At 45.7% G+C, this 15,384-nt stretch overlaps 3 protein-coding genes across 3 annotated transcripts in view; 1 reads left to right on the top strand and 2 right to left on the bottom strand.

Annotated features, from left to right (window-relative positions):
* The window catches only part of nid2a (nidogen 2a (osteonidogen)), a 30,375-nt gene extending 28,681 nt beyond the window's left edge, over positions 1-1,694 (bottom strand). The window contains exons 1-2 of the mRNA XM_067260946.1: positions 1,491-1,694; positions 401-703 (exon numbers count right to left, since the gene is read on the bottom strand). Coding sequence (XP_067117047.1) covers positions 401-703; positions 1,491-1,694 — 507 coding nt within the window. The remainder of the gene's footprint in view (positions 1-400; positions 704-1,490) is intronic.
* Positions 1-15,384, bottom strand: part of ero1a (endoplasmic reticulum oxidoreductase 1 alpha) — a 99,446-nt gene that overhangs the window by 40,644 nt on the left and 43,418 nt on the right. The gene's annotated exons all lie outside the window — the stretch shown is intronic.
* On the top strand, positions 5,109-11,203 carry ptger2a (prostaglandin E receptor 2a (subtype EP2)). Its single transcript, XM_067260525.1, has 2 exons — positions 5,109-6,281; positions 9,190-11,203. The coding sequence occupies exons 1-2, from the start codon at positions 5,472-5,474 to the stop codon at positions 9,478-9,480; spliced, it is 1,101 nt and encodes a 366-aa protein (XP_067116626.1). The 5' UTR covers positions 5,109-5,471; the 3' UTR covers positions 9,481-11,203.

Genomic DNA, 15,384 nt, shown 5'->3' with positions numbered 1-15,384 from the left:
TGTGTGTGTGTGGGGGGGGGGGGGGGGGGGGGGGGGGGGGCGACGACTGATGACCCGGGGTGATAACCTCTGAAAGGTGTCAGGGGTCAATGGGCCGTTTAGGCTGAGGGAGTGGCCCCTTAATCCCTTAATCCCTGTAAATCCCACACCCTGAAGACCACTTTAGTACCAGCAGACAGGCAGATAGGCAGACAGACAGGTAGATAGGCAGACAGACAGGCAGATAGACAGGCAGATAGGAAGACAGGTAGAGAGGTAGACAGACTGACAGGTAGAGAGGTAGACAGACTGACAGGTACACAGGTAGACAGACAGACAGGTAGACCCACAGTAAAAACCTGCAGACAGACAGATCAGAAACACTGTCTCGAGGAACAAGAGACACGCCGGCCGCACTCACCCTATTGGACGGCCCGCTTCCTCGCGCCCCTTCCTCATAGGCTGCCACGTTCTCCCAGGTGGCGATGACCACGTGGGTGGGCGTGAAGCCGCCGTCCGGGAAACCCCGGTGCACTTCCTGCGCCACGCGGTTCAAGACCGAGGGCGTCTCCGTGACCCGGTAGTAGATGGCACCTCTCCCGTTGGACGTGTCGATGTCGGCCAGGAAGGGAGCGATGACGGGGAAGTCTGTGGGGAAGCCGTCGTCCACATACTGCTTCTCCATTGGCAGGTCCTGGGCTGAGATGATGCCATTGGTCGCCACCTACATTTAGACATTTACATTTAGTCATTTAGCAGATGGATTACTAGCCTGGTTCCTTAACCGCTCAGCCACCTGACTCCCTAGAGAAGTGCAGGTGGAGAGGGTTACACGCCATCGCTGTACCTGCGGTGGCGGTTGTATCTGCGCACACCTGATCCCCCCCCCCCTGGGTGGAACTTAACCTGTGGATCACAGCCCTCCTCCTGAGATAGATTTACTTGGGGGAAATGTGCTTCCTCTGACATTTCAACCACTGTATTAACTTTTCATTGAATCTAGAAGCTGGCAGTTTTATGGCTTGTTTTAGTGTTCCCAGTAGGCTTTCGTCAGCTCACTACAGAGGGACTGGTGAGTGTGATATGGCTGCTGGGATATCCTCCTGATCCTAACATGGGGGGGAGCTCTGTCAAGAGACTCCCTGGTTCAACACATGAAACAGATGCAAGCAGTGGTCGGTATTTGGACGAGCTGCAGTTATTCCAACTGCAATACAAAAAAAACACAGTTTTGGACTGTGTGTTTGTAATTTTAAATATTTAAAATTCCAGTGTATTTTTTATTTTATTTTTATTTCAACCCGTAAGCGATATATTAGTATTAGTGTTAGGAATTGGCCTACTGTATTATCCTGAAATGCGCCAGTGGATGACAGTCTATAATATATATATTATAAATACTTTCTCCTGCTTACAGTTCTCCTGCTTACAGTTCTGCAAAGTGATTCACCTGGAGCGCCACATATATTTGTCAAACACCGAGTGCGCACGGTTGAAGAAATCCTACTCACGTAAAGCTCACTGAAATGATTCTCGTAGAAGCACACAGGTCTCTCCAGTGTGAGCTTCTTGGACGTCTCGTCGTCCCCCTCGTTCAGAATCAGATCGCGGCTGGATTCCCCATAAGGAAACAAATCTGTCCTTTGAATTGCTGTAGCAAGATGGAATGTCCACGACAGCTGAAGTAAAAATATAGTTAATTTACTCCTCGCCATTACAGAAGTTTTTAGTTAACAGATCTGCATTGATTTAACAGCAATGCTTGGGATTCGCCCGGCGGCTCGGGCGGTGGGTAAGAGATAACGGATAGAGGATGGTGATTTCTGCAGGAATTTCGACCCACACCAACTCCTACCTCTGACCCGAGCGCTCCCTAAGTTAAGCGGGAGGGATTTGGAGTTAGAGGCTGTTGATTGGTTGTGGGTCTGTTGACTGGCAAGACACAAGACACCATCTGTTTTCAATTTTTTTGTAGAAAAAGAAAATGTATAGCCTATATATTTTTGCAATAGTATCTCAACAATAGATTGCGTAAGTTTGAATTTTTTAACCAGGCTACAATTTGTACGATCGAAGTCCGCTAATATATTGCCCGGTTCCTTTAATGTCTTATATTACTTGTTATTGGGTCATTGATGGCCCTTATTGCTGAAAGGGACCCTTGTTTTATTTATTTTATTAGCTGATACTATTTTATTAACCGGGACTTTCATGTCATCACCATCATTTAGGCTTCCTGGACACACTTCTCTGCTAATTAAATTAGTGGATTGTATGCCTGTGTAACATTTTCTGAAAGTGTAATGCCAACAACTGCATTGAAACAAACTCCCCACAAAGAGGTCTACTATGTGTTATAAACAGCTGAAACTCCGGTCTGTTGAGCCGGTCCAGTTAAACTTCGGAACACGTTGAAGGATTTCACCAAGCAACCAATGGGAGGAGCTGTTGTAGCATATTTCTAAGATACTGACATCAATTGTTGAAACATAATTATCAGATTTGTCTGACAACCAATGACTCATGGTAAAACAGACACCAATATATCGATATCAAAATACTTTATAAATATATATATATTTTATATATTCTATATATTTTTTGTTGTAAAGCTAAACTTACTGAATAAAAAAAACAAATGGAAATTGAAATTTTTCAGTATAAGTCAGTATCATAAAAACAAATCAAAGTATTTTTAAATCGATATATTGGTGTCTGTTTGCTAGATGGAGTTTTGTTCCCATAGCTTTATTTGGACGTTGTATTATTTTGTATTCTTTTAACTATCACGAGAATACGTTTCTGAAACATGGTACCAACTAGGCGCCGATTTATGTTTTCCTCCACGGTATCCGCGCCTATGGGGACCATGACTCAGGGTTTACCTGCAGTAACAGATCACTACGGCTCTGTAAGAACCAATATAAACCATAAGGTGGCAGCAGAGGAGAAGGTGATGCATTTCGAAGCTACAAATGATTCATATTTGTATGTACTTCATGTGCTGACCATCAGTGAGTGTGAGTGTGTGTGTGTGTTTGTGTGTGTTCTGGCTTGGTTTGGGAGAAGTAACAAGCCTACTTTTTCAATTTCTTGTCAGCCATGTGTTACTATAAAAATAAAGTGCAGCTTACTCATCTGGGCAGAAAGGAAGTTATGATTCTATGGATCAAGTTTCTCAGTTCTTCGGAGCCAGAACTCAGCCAGGCTGTGAGGATGACGTCACTCAAATCTCTGGATTTCAAATGCTGGTCACTGCCAAGAACTGTTCAACATATTCTTAATTAACCACTAGGATTTTTTCAGAGTTCCTGTGACCTTCACTTCCTGTTGTGTCTTTGAAAACCTCTGGGTCAGTGGATAGACCTTTGCAGCCATTACGATATTTAATCAAGATTCTCATGAATATTTAAACATAATGAAAGATTAGACATATTGAACACAAGGATGTCCCCAACTGGGCCCCACTGTCCTCTGTGCCAGCTATGTTTGTAAAAATTTGTGAAGAAACATTTTTAATTTCTTCCAAAAGTTAAATGGTTTTGTTCTTGAGTTCTACTTATTTTATAATGTATAAATATTTTATTAAATATTAACATGGTTTTACTTAGTACCCATTTTCTGGTAAACAGTTTCAGGAAAACCAAATCATATCATGTTTTGATTATTGTCTAGTTTATTTTTTGTTATGGTTTTGCTCGGTGACAAACTGGCTCTATGTATAGTAAGTGAACTATAAATGAATCCCAAGGACAAAGAGATTCATCGCCATGCTGAATACTCCCCTGTACGTAACCCGTCAATGTACAGTGTCCTTCTGACCTTTTCAATTACTGTTTCAATTATTAAACACATGCAAAGTGAATCTGGCCTCAGATAATTGGATATAATTTCAGTAGATATTGTTTCAACCGAATCTATATTAGCTGACATCCTGATGACACATGAGTTGGTGTCAGGGGTGAGCCCTCAAATAGAAAGGACACATGACTATAGATTACTTCAGTGATTCATTGTGCAGTAAGAAGTCAATACTGTCCTCTTGGCTAAGCATCTTTAACAACCAGACAACTCTGTTATCTACTTTTGAGGATCTAAATAAATGTTCTTCTTTTTTTGTTACTAAGCCTACTGCGCGTGTGCAGTCTACATCGGCACTGCTAATCTGAAAAGGGAACCGACTGCCTCGCCAGAGGAAGGACGGAGATGATGAAGATCAACCAGGGATGGAGATACATTACATTTACATTTAGCAGACGCTCTTATCCAGAGCGACTTACAGTAAGTACAGGGACATTCCCCTGAGGAAAGTAGGGTGAAGTGCCTTGCCCAAGGACACAACGTCATTTGGCACAGCCGGGAATTGAACCAACAACCTTCTGATTAATAGCCCGACTCCCTAACCGCTCAGCCATCTGACTTCCCTGAGATACAGATGTTAAGCTTGGTGGTGTATTAGGAGGGGCCAAAGAGGCACGTCCCAGTTGTAACTAACTGAGTAGAGGGATATAGCTCCTATAGGAGCGGAGAGGGGATGTGGGGGGGCAAGGGGGGGGGGCGCTTACTCAAAAATGAAATATGAGGAACAAAAGGAGTGCAGGATGAACAGGAAAGAGGCCCACATAGGGGAGTATGTCCACTTGGGTATTTTAAACAGCTATATAGCGTACATGGTTTTTCTTCGTTCGGGTCATAACTTTATGTTCAATGCTGCCGCATGCGTGGACGCGCTCAGTGGTTTATAAAGCAGTTTATGACTTAAGGTTTTGAACAATTGTAGTCAGATCACATTTTAGTTGATAAAACTATTTTAAACTCCCTTACTTTCCCTTTTCTAAGGCTGTATAATTTACAGTCCATTAATAGGCTACTTCCTGAACAAGACGCAAGCAAGTACCGTAACAATTTGATATTTTAGCGGATCATGCTCGTATTCCATGAACACCGTCAGAATAACTCATGGGCTGCATCTCAATACTCAAACTACTTCAGAGATCAAGGCAGTCTTCAGGGTCGGAGGGTGTGTCAATTGTCACCGACGTCACTGCATCACTCGGTTAGGACAACTCACACCGGGAGAGGAACCAGTAGTTCGTTAGCGCGGCTTGTTCAGCAACCGAAGGAACGAACGCAAGTTGTCAGTAACAGAGCTCCGTAAGAAGAATGAAAGTATGGAAGAGATGAACAGATGTGCACGAGAACAAGTCAAATCTTCTCGGACTCATTTAAGAAGAGAAAACCTATGACAAAATTAGGTTTTCACGAGGCAATAACATTTGGCAAGCCATGTGGGCAATTCAAGTAGAGACAGAAGACGCACGCTCTACCAAAGGTATTTGGCTCTCGTAGATCCAGGGTTTCATGCTGGTCTGTTTAGTTGAATGGTTACCTGGACAACAACTTGTTGGATATAATACGAGTGATAACGACTGCCTACTTTATTATTGTGCCAACATCTTAAGGACTGAAGACGCAAAACTATTCCCATCACTATGGATAACAGAAGCGAATACGAAAGGTGCCATCACATATCTCACATTGAGAAAGGGAGCCCGCTCACCAGTGCGCTGATGTTCTCCGCCGGTGTGGTCGGTAACGTGGCTGCACTGTTCGTGCTCGAGATGCGACGAAGGAAGAACCCGAGCCGACAGAGAAGGTCACTGTTTCACGTGCTGGTGACCTCTCTGGTAGTAACAGATCTGGCGGGAACCTGTTTCATAAGCCCCATTGTGCAGGCGTCCTATTCCTTTAACACCACGTTAATTGGAATGAGTGAAACGAGCGCGGTGTGTCAATACTTTGGCTTCAGCATGACTTTCTTCAGTTTAGCCACATTGTCTATTCTCTTCGCTATGGCGCTCGAGCGATGCCTAGCCATCGGATACCCGTACCTGTATGGGAGGCACATAACGAAGCGGTGTGGATACATAACTATTCCATTCATCTTCTTACTTTGTACGTTGTTCTGTCTGATGCCGTTCGCTGGATTTGGGGAGTATGTGCAGTATTGCCCGGGAACCTGGTGTTTCATTGACATGAACCCCGGTGGCCCAGCAGACAGAGTTTACCCAAACCTTTACGCATCTGTGTTGCTGCTACTGGTTTTATCCATAGCGGCTTGCAATTTTTTTGTGGTTTATCAATTGGTCCTCATGTACCGTAGGCGTAGAATAAACTCTGGTTCTGTGACCACGCGGACTAAGAAGGACCGGCGAGCCGTCTCCATGGCGGAGGAAGTGGAGCATCTTATTCTGCTGGTGTTCATGACAGTGATATTTGTCATTTGCACCCTTCCCCTAGTGGTAAGATAAAGTCACATTTTAACTGATTACAAGACACACGCATGTGTCAATTCTGTCACTTTGACGTTCATTCAGGACGCCAATGGAAGACAAACACTGTAAAAGGTAGACCACTTTTGGATAGAATGTTTAACGTACAGTTTCTGTTCAGTGACGACACATTCCAGTCTTTTTCTGAGCAAGTCTGAGTTTCAACGCATCTCTGGCATAGCAAACACCAGTCATAACAGATCAACTTTAAGTCAAGCAAGTCAGTACATATATCCCAACAGGCATTGATTTTTAGGAGGATCGTCACCTTGTATTGTCAGTAGCGACCTTGATGGATGATTTGGTATGGTCCCAACTCTACACCCCATGTTTCATCTGCTTGGAACTGAAATGGTCTCACACTGGAATCTTATGGCCGATTACAATCTTTCTTAAAAAATACTTAAATACGGTACCGAAACTGTCTCTCACTTTGAAAAGCCGTTAGCCACATTATCCATGTTATTAAACGGAGCACGTCTGCGTGATGCTAATTATTGAAACTTTTGAAAGGGCATACGTCTGGACAGCAAGATTCCTGCTGATGGATCTCGATGGTAATTCTCAGAGGTGGGCTCTTGGAGGAAACTGGGATTCAATCAGTTTCCTTCTCACCCACCCCCCACTTTACTGATTACGTATAGGAGGCGTTAATTGATTATGGGTCAGTGACAGATAGATGGCTTGAAGGATGATCTTATTAGCAGGACTTATCAGCTGGTTAGCATGCATCTACCCCCTCGAGGGAAAGAGAGGGGGAGAGAGATCTTCAGAAGCACCCCAGGCCCACGCACTTCTGTCCCATGATGCCGCGGTACGTCACGGCCCTGTACGGCGCTAGCTGAACCTTATCTGAGCAAACATACGGCATCACATGAAAGCCCCGAACATCTCTCAAACAGGGCGATCTCTCATCACTCCCATCCCTTAACACCAACCAACCTTAATGTAAATTCCGCACGTTAGAGGGAGTTTATCTCTAGAACGAGTTCCACGCAGGTTTCGCGTTAGAATTTTGTACAAAGCCAGAACCTGGAGGATCAGAGGGTAATAGGATGGCCTGTAGATGAAATAGGATCCTTGCCCAAGGCCCCCCCCCAGCCCCGCCGGCCTCCAGCCCCCCCGGCCTCCAGCCCCCCCGGCCTCCAGCCCCCCGGCCTCCAGCCCCCCTGGCCTCCAGCCCCCCGGCCTCCAGCCCCCCTGGCCTCCAGCCCCCCCGGCCTCCAGCCCCCCGGCCTCCAGCCCCCCCGGCCTCCAGCCCCCCCGGCCTTTCCCTCTTCATTCCCAGACTCGCCACTGATAGCATGAATAATTTAAAACCACTTCTCAACGGTTGTCATTTAACGAAAGCACTGACATCTGCCTCCGCTCTGCCCAGGAAAGCACTCACCCTCACCCACACATCAGCCCTCTCATCCAGCTGGAGTCCTCTTCACGTCTGGGCCAGAGAGACATCTCTGCATAATTACACACATACTTTCAGAGGATCTCCCCTATCCGTTAGAGGACATGCAACTCGTTAAGATAAGATGGACCTGCTCGGCGCTGTGTCCAGACCCTCCACTCACAAACATTACATTTACATTTAGTCATTTAGCAGACGCTCTTATCCAGAGCGACTTACAGTAAGTACAGGAACATTCCCCCCAAGGCAAGTAGGGTGATGTGCCTTTCCCAAGGACACAATGTCATTTTTTTATGGCCGAGAATCGAACCAACAACCTTTGGATTACGCAGAGCACCCAGCAATGCCATTTACTTTGAAATGTAGTCACACTGGAGTGTCCTTCAGGACGTGGAGAGCTGCTCGCCACATTTGCATTTAGATAGAACGTCACCGAACAAACAGATCACCGCTGAGAACTGAGAACCGAGCTCATTCTGTAAAGTCCTGTTGTTTTACTGGATTTGTTAGTGCCAGCGCACAGTGCACACTCTGAACTAGGGCACATCAGACCTGTTGGAATCTCGCTTTAAGAAGAGTGTTGCTAAGTGACGGACGTACACACAGGGTGTTGGCATAATGACGGTGGTGTCAGGAAATTGGTCTAAAACGGCAGGAAGTGTGTTCACCGTAGCCAGCACTCCTGAGTGAAGCTGTGAACCCAGATCCTCCGCCGCGTTCAGAGTGTGTGCAAATGAGGCAGATCCCTGAACGACATAGTTTTTTATAAGCCATTAAAATAGTCAAATTTTCCCATCATTACTGAGCAGGACTGCATGATGCTGTTGCCATGTAATGATAGACGATGAGAGTGCCATTAGTCTTAAGTGTTCTAGTAAGAAACCGACTGTTGGAAATGTTGACAACCCCCCCCCCCCAATAAAATAAAAAACAGGAACTTCAAATTCACTTCCGCTCCTCCTTTCTTCCTCTGTTATGGTTCTGTGTTAAGTACTGAGTAAAGCAAAGGCCAAGTGAAGTTCTCGCGTCCAACAGATTCCCATGATCGTGTTGTTTTCAGGCTATCACAGTCAATCTTTGTTACGACGTTTTGCTGGACACGGGCCCAGCATCGTGTTACAGAACAGACACATTTCTTAAGCTTGTCAGTTTCAATGTCTGTGATCATATCATATCTTCATACTGTATTCATAGTAGTAGTAACTATGTATATGAAAAAGTACAAGGTCGTGCCAGATTATTCCAGTGCTTGCTGTGTTAAAGCAAACAGTCGTCACACAATCACACATGGAGTGTGGCTTCCCTGGTTATGTGCTTTATTATGCAAAATTACTTTTGATTTGAGGACATTTCTGAGACTATTGTTCTAGTCCGTTATCAAAAGGTACATCAGGGATAGCATTTATATAATTTCTGTAACATTCGTTCTGTAATGCTGACTTTCTGTTTCTCCCTCCCCCCCTCCCTCCCTAGATCCGTGTGTACATAAACTCCATGAGCCCGACGAAGGAGAGCCACCTCACAGACCGCATAGCTCTCCTCCTCCTCTCCGTCAACTCCATCATCGACCCCTGGGTCTTCATCTTCCTCAGCCCGTCCGTGCTGCACTTCTGCTGGGGACACCTGTGCATGGGGCCGCCCCTGCGATTGCGGAGCTCCCTCTTCAAGGCCTCGCTGGGCAAGGAAGCCCAGCTGGAACTGTCTCACCACAGCAACTCTGCAAAGTTTGGCCAACCCAGGAACCCCCCCACGCAGATGGTCTGACCATCCTTGGACCCCCCCCCCCCCTAAGCTCCCTGCAGATGGTATGACCTTTACTGAGAGGTGCCTGGGGGAGCAGCCCAACTCTCAGAATGTGTGCTGTTATAGGGGGAGTCATGGGACACAGGCTCTCTGTACCAGAGACCGCCGTCTCTCCTGATGCTGGTTTTAGAAACGAGCTTCTTGAGCCTCTTCCTGGGACTCCATCGGAAAGGGACCTTTGAGTGACTGTTGGACAGGAGCCAGGGTCACTGTCTTGGTCAAGTCTAAGTCCTTTCAACAAAGACTCTTAAGACTGCCTGTTATCTTATCTGATTAAAGGATTCACTGCAGAGAGAGAAACTTAGATTTAAAAATCCCAAGTGAGTCCACAGTGTGCCAGAAGCCTGTTTATTTTGCGTCATGGCTTTAGCAGGCCGGGGGTCTCCATGGGAAGTTACCATCGGCTCTTTAATAAACGGATTGGCCCGTCACGCTATCGTATCCTCATGCGGTCTTGCGGATGGCCTACCAGAGTTGTATCAGATCACCATCAGGGTTTCCCGCAGAAAATGTGTTAGTTAAGGTGGTAGGGTGGGGTTTTCCGGCGGAGCGGCATATATATATATAATAATTTTTTGACAACGTAGTTAAGGCGGCAGGCGTGTGTTGCTTAGGCGGCCGCCTTAACTGAAAAGTGCTGCGGGAAACTCTGACCATAGAGATTCAGTGGTAGCTATAGCTACCACACACATTAGCCCTCTCACCCCAAGCAGCTGTTTGGTTGACCTTTCACCCCAACTCGACTCACCTTAGAGGTCATGGGTCAAGAAGGATTCCATTCTTAATCAGTCATACTTTTTAGAGCCGCTTCTGTCAGGAGGGAGAGGGGTGACAACCGCTACCTTGGAAACAGATGCATCACGATGGAGCATTCGCAACCTGAGAAATGAGCGTGGCGTTCAAATTATGTTACGCTGTGAGGCAGCCTTTACGGAGATCTCCTTTGTCGGTTTTCACAGGGTCTGTGTATTTCAAGCACAGCAACGGTATTTATTCAAAGTATAGCAGTTAGTGTTGATGATGCTCCTGAATGTGTCAAAGGTGCTTATGAATGTTCAGGTTGTAAATATAGTAATTCATGTGGATGTTAAAGTTATTAAAGTCTTATGAGAGTGTGTGTGTGTGTGTGTGTGTGTGCAGACTGCTGCACAGAAACAGTACTGCTACTTCTGTGTGTTATGTAGAGCACTTGTACATTGTGTACCTGTGTTATCCTGTACTGTGGAAGATGTGTGCACTGAGCTATGAAACAACCTTGCTTATGTTATGTGTATAGTAGGTGTGTCAAAGCTCGTGCAAATATGTGTCCTAAGTCAGCTTCTATCCACCAAATATTATCTGGACTCTCCCCTTAATGTCAATACTTCCATTGCAGATCGTCTCCAGACTTTTTAAGGATGTTAGAACCCATGCACCCTAACACTGTCGTTCTGTACATGGCCACTAAATGGCACCTCCATGTGACCTTCATAACTAACCCTTTCCCGGCCAAAGTAGAGTCTGTGGTCCCTTAGGGGGATCACATCCCCCTGATCTAATACAGATACCTTCAAATGGATCGCCACTCATCAACAGAACATTTATAAACGCATTAATTGCATTGCTTTTCGGATACTCAGGCAAAGTTTCTGCAATTTCCTCTGCAAATCTGATTAATTATGTTGACTCAACACGTTGATTCATGAAGGTGATTAGTCTAAATTGTGGGGGGGGGGTTTACTGTTTGTGGGCTTGTTGGGGGGGGGGGGGGGCTGTCTGTTGTGTAACATGGCAAATGCCAAGTCCAGTCTTGTTTTGACAGGGCCTCAGACCGGCCAGAGGAGGAAGTGCTTGTCTTTATGTAATCAGCCCCCTGCAAAGGAGGATGGGAGGCTGAGCGCCAGGTCATCTTCTGGGAGGGGTCAGAGGGCGCGTAAACTATGGTGTTGTCGTGGAAACCGTCTCGTGTGTCTACCGTCTGACAGGCGATGTCATGTTATGTTAGCCTTGCACGTTATTTTGGGGGAAGATTCCACAGTTCAAATGGAAAACCACATGGTATCCATCTGCATGTGCTGCTAAGGATGGAGATCTCCCTAAGCTCTCTCATGTCTCCAATGTGTACTTTTGAAGATAAACCTTTTGTTGTCAAAGAAGAACTGTTTTGCTATGCTGGTCGTTGACAGTGTGTTCATGTGATGTCAGTGCCCGCTCTGTAATGACTACCTCCCCACTTTTTCCTCCCTCTCCCTTCTCTCATCAATCTTTCTATTCCCTCTATCCGCCTCAGATAGAACTTGCCACCATTTCAAAGAACCGTCTGCCTATCATCTGCTCACAGCCTCTGCCATAATGGGAACCTCAGTAGGGAATGAGATTTCGTTTTGAGTTATGACCACGGACAGACGCTTAACGCGGAGACCGATTCAGGCAGGCACCGTCACTCCCTCTCTCCCCTCTCATCCCTCTCCCCTCTCATCCCTCTCCCCTCTCTTCCCTCTCATCCCTCTCCCCTCACATCCCTCTCTCCCCTCTCATCCCTCTCCCCTCTCATCCCTCTCCCCTCTCTCCCCTCTCATCCCTCTCCCCTCTCATCCCTCTCCCCTCTCATCCCTCTCATCCCTCTCCCCTCTCATCCCTCTCCCCTCTCATCCCTCTCCCCTCTCATCCCTCTCATCCCTCTCCCCTCTCATCCCTCTCTCCCCTCTCATCTCTCTCCCATCTCATCCCTCTCCCCTCTCATCCCTCTCTCGTCTCTCATCCCTCTCACCCCTCTCATCCCTCCCCTGTCGTCTTTCTCTATCTTCCCCTCTGAAAAGAAAATGCAGCGGTATCCAGTGGCAACCTGACCCTGTCAGTGTGACATGTACAAGGTATCTTCCAGACACTGTTATTTTGCGGGTGCACCATGCCCGTTACTGACAGTTGGTTTCGGCTGACTTGTACTATTTGCACTTTGAAAAATATGACATTTGTTGGATTTGTAAAACTAGCTTGATGTGTTCCGTGTTCCTTGTGCATTTAACTGTCATGGTGAAAGCCAAAAGTTGTGTTTTGTGGCTTGTTGCTTGCAGCCAGGGTTATATGTCATGATTGTTTTTCAAAAGCTTGGATTTGTCATTTTTCGACAGTGTTAAATGTTAGTGTTTTGAAAGTGTCTCAATAAACGGGTGCAAAGCATCCATCAATCGAGGTATTTCCATGGAAATTGTCCCTTGTTTCTGTGTCATCGACTTTCTCATATCCTTTGAGTCCTCTACTGTATCCTAGCCGCAGCAGATTAGATCAATAAATGCTTATTACAAGGACCACAAGTGTTACCCAATGATCTACCAGGAGCATTGTAGGAAATGAGCGCTGTGTGGCATGTTGACAGAGGGGGACATAAAGGATTTGGAATGTCAGTTATACACACATGCACACACACACACCCAACACACACCCACCCAACACACACACACACACAGGTTCAAAGATAGACAAACACATTTTAGACTGGGAGATGACCTGCCCCTCCCCCCATCTCATGCTAGAGACATGAGTAGTTGGAAGTACATTTAGCTGACCTTTCTCTGCAGTGGGGTCAAACCGTTTTCACACCACATGTTCTGCTGGGGCATGAGGGTGAAGAAGCTCCCATTGGTTTCTCTGAGCCTAGTTTCTGACAAGAGCTTGTTGGATATAAAAGGGAGTAGACCTTCGCTCTTTGTTACTCTCTCTCTCTCTCTCTCTCTCTCTCTCTCTCTCTCTCTCTCTCTCTCTCTCTCTCTCTCTCTCTCTCTCTCTCTCTCTCTGTCTCTCTCTCTCTCTCTCTCTCTCTCTCTCTCAGTGTGTTTTGATTTACAATATATAATGGAAAGTTCTTTCTTTCTTCAGACTAAAGGGCTTAGTTTGGGTTATATTATCAACGTAACAAATAAGCTACAAAGAAAAGCATAAACAACGCTGTTGTACTAACACTCGCACGTACGCCACCACTAAACCAGCTGATCTGTTTCTCCTTTGATGATGTTGGGGAACTCTGGCTCCTTGCCGGGTTAGTGCTGAGCCATTTGCTCAGCAGAAGACTTGAGTGTTCCCTGGCTTGTGTGAGATGAGACGGGGGGATGGATAAGAGCGTCTGCTAAATGACTAAATGGGATAACCGCCCCATGCCTCGAGCCCCAGGCAATGCAGAAGAGAGGTTTGGCAACCTTCTCCACTCCCTGACTCCATGAGAAAGGCTGTTAAAACCATGTCAAGATTTTCACAGACACCATACTGGCAGTAGATGTTACTGTACCAGGAATGGCTTTGATGCCAGTTTCCTTGTATTTGGTATTGCTCAAGTAGTATTTTAATTAGGTAGCAATGATCTGTTATTTACTTGATATAGTGATTCTCAGCAATGTCATAAAATCTGAGATGTCTGTTGTAGATTGGTAAGCTGTACGCTATCTCTTCTGCCAAAATGGCCAAACTGTCAAATAAAAATGCATTATCACGTCTTTCATTAGTTTGTAAAGTTTTTTTCAAAGCAAAAGCACAATGCATCACATTTTCACATTCTCTCTGAAGTCTTTAATCTTACATGAAACAAGACATGCACAATGTGCCCTTCAAAACAGGTTTATCTTTGCAGGAAGAGGAGGAGGTTTTAATGATGGTAAATGAGAGCCATTCGTTGGTTACGGGAATTAACTTTGGCAATATTTCTCTGTCCTCAGAAGAAAGAATGCGAAAATTGAATAATTAAGGAATTAATTTGATTTGAAATGACCAGAGGACCCCCCTCAGAAAGGTCTTCACATACTCTTGCTCCGTACAATCCTGTCCTCAGACAACTTCCTCTTCCTGACATAAAGCCCCCTTCTCTCAAACTACATAACCAGAGAAAGAGAATAAAATGAGAGCTGATGCTGTTGAAGGGGTTTGAAGCAGCCACGCAGTTTCAGAGGAGCGTTAATCAAACCCGATGTGTACCATGTGGTGGCAATGTCCTTTCAGAGAGTAAAACTCCAAAACAAAACAATAACAACTGCCGGAGCTAAGCCTCGATCTGTGCTCATGAAACCGAAATGATAAAATTGAGCAAGTGCACAGTTTCAGCTTCTGGACAGTGTCACCGTGGTGTGTGTGTGGGTGTGTGCGTGTGGAGAGAGCAGCCCTCCACATCATCAACATAATACTGCATGTAACTCAATGGCAGCTTCTCAGAAACCACCAATCCTCTTCTTGATAAACATATATCCTTCTTCCAAACCACACAAGCCTACGCCTTAACAGTCCCAAGGAGTTCCCCTTTTTTTTAAATTAATTAATTTAAAAAACATAAGCACGGATTGCCTAATCCCCAAATGCCCGACATTGCAGCACCCTCCAGTCTTTGGAGGAAAGGGCCTTCTCCTTTCCATGGGAAGCACCAGTGACCACATCATGCAGTATGTAGTCTGACTCGAGAGATGGGTCTAAGAATAACCACGTCTGTGTGGATGAGGTGAAAACTCTTACATCAGCTGGTAGCACCACATGCAAGAGACTACTGGACATTCCACATGAATCATGGCTGGTCTAGAACCTGGGTCTTTCACAGCCGTTTGACCTGGTAGTGATTAAGACGTAGGATCAGCTTTCAAAGGGTGTTTATCCTGAAACACCCTTTGGTGTTCGCTACACACACTGAGTTGTGTTAGTAGTTCTCTGCACAGGAATGTTTTGGAAGCATTCCATTCTATCGTGTTTGTCCAACACCAACGAGGCGAATGGCATCTCTGGCAACGTTCTGCTTCACACATCTGAGAACATTTTACATTTAGTCATTTAGCAGATGCTCTTATCCAGAGCGACTTACAGTAAGTACAGGGACATTCCCCCCAAGGCAAGTAGGGTGAAGTGCCTTGCCCAAGG

Source organism: Osmerus mordax, chromosome 22, assembly GCF_038355195.1.
Source record: "Osmerus mordax isolate fOsmMor3 chromosome 22, fOsmMor3.pri, whole genome shotgun sequence".
Lineage (NCBI taxonomy): Eukaryota > Metazoa > Chordata > Actinopteri > Osmeriformes > Osmeridae > Osmerus > Osmerus mordax.
The sequence above is the reverse complement of the archived record's forward strand: the minus strand, read 5'-3'. Positions and strand labels throughout refer to the sequence as shown.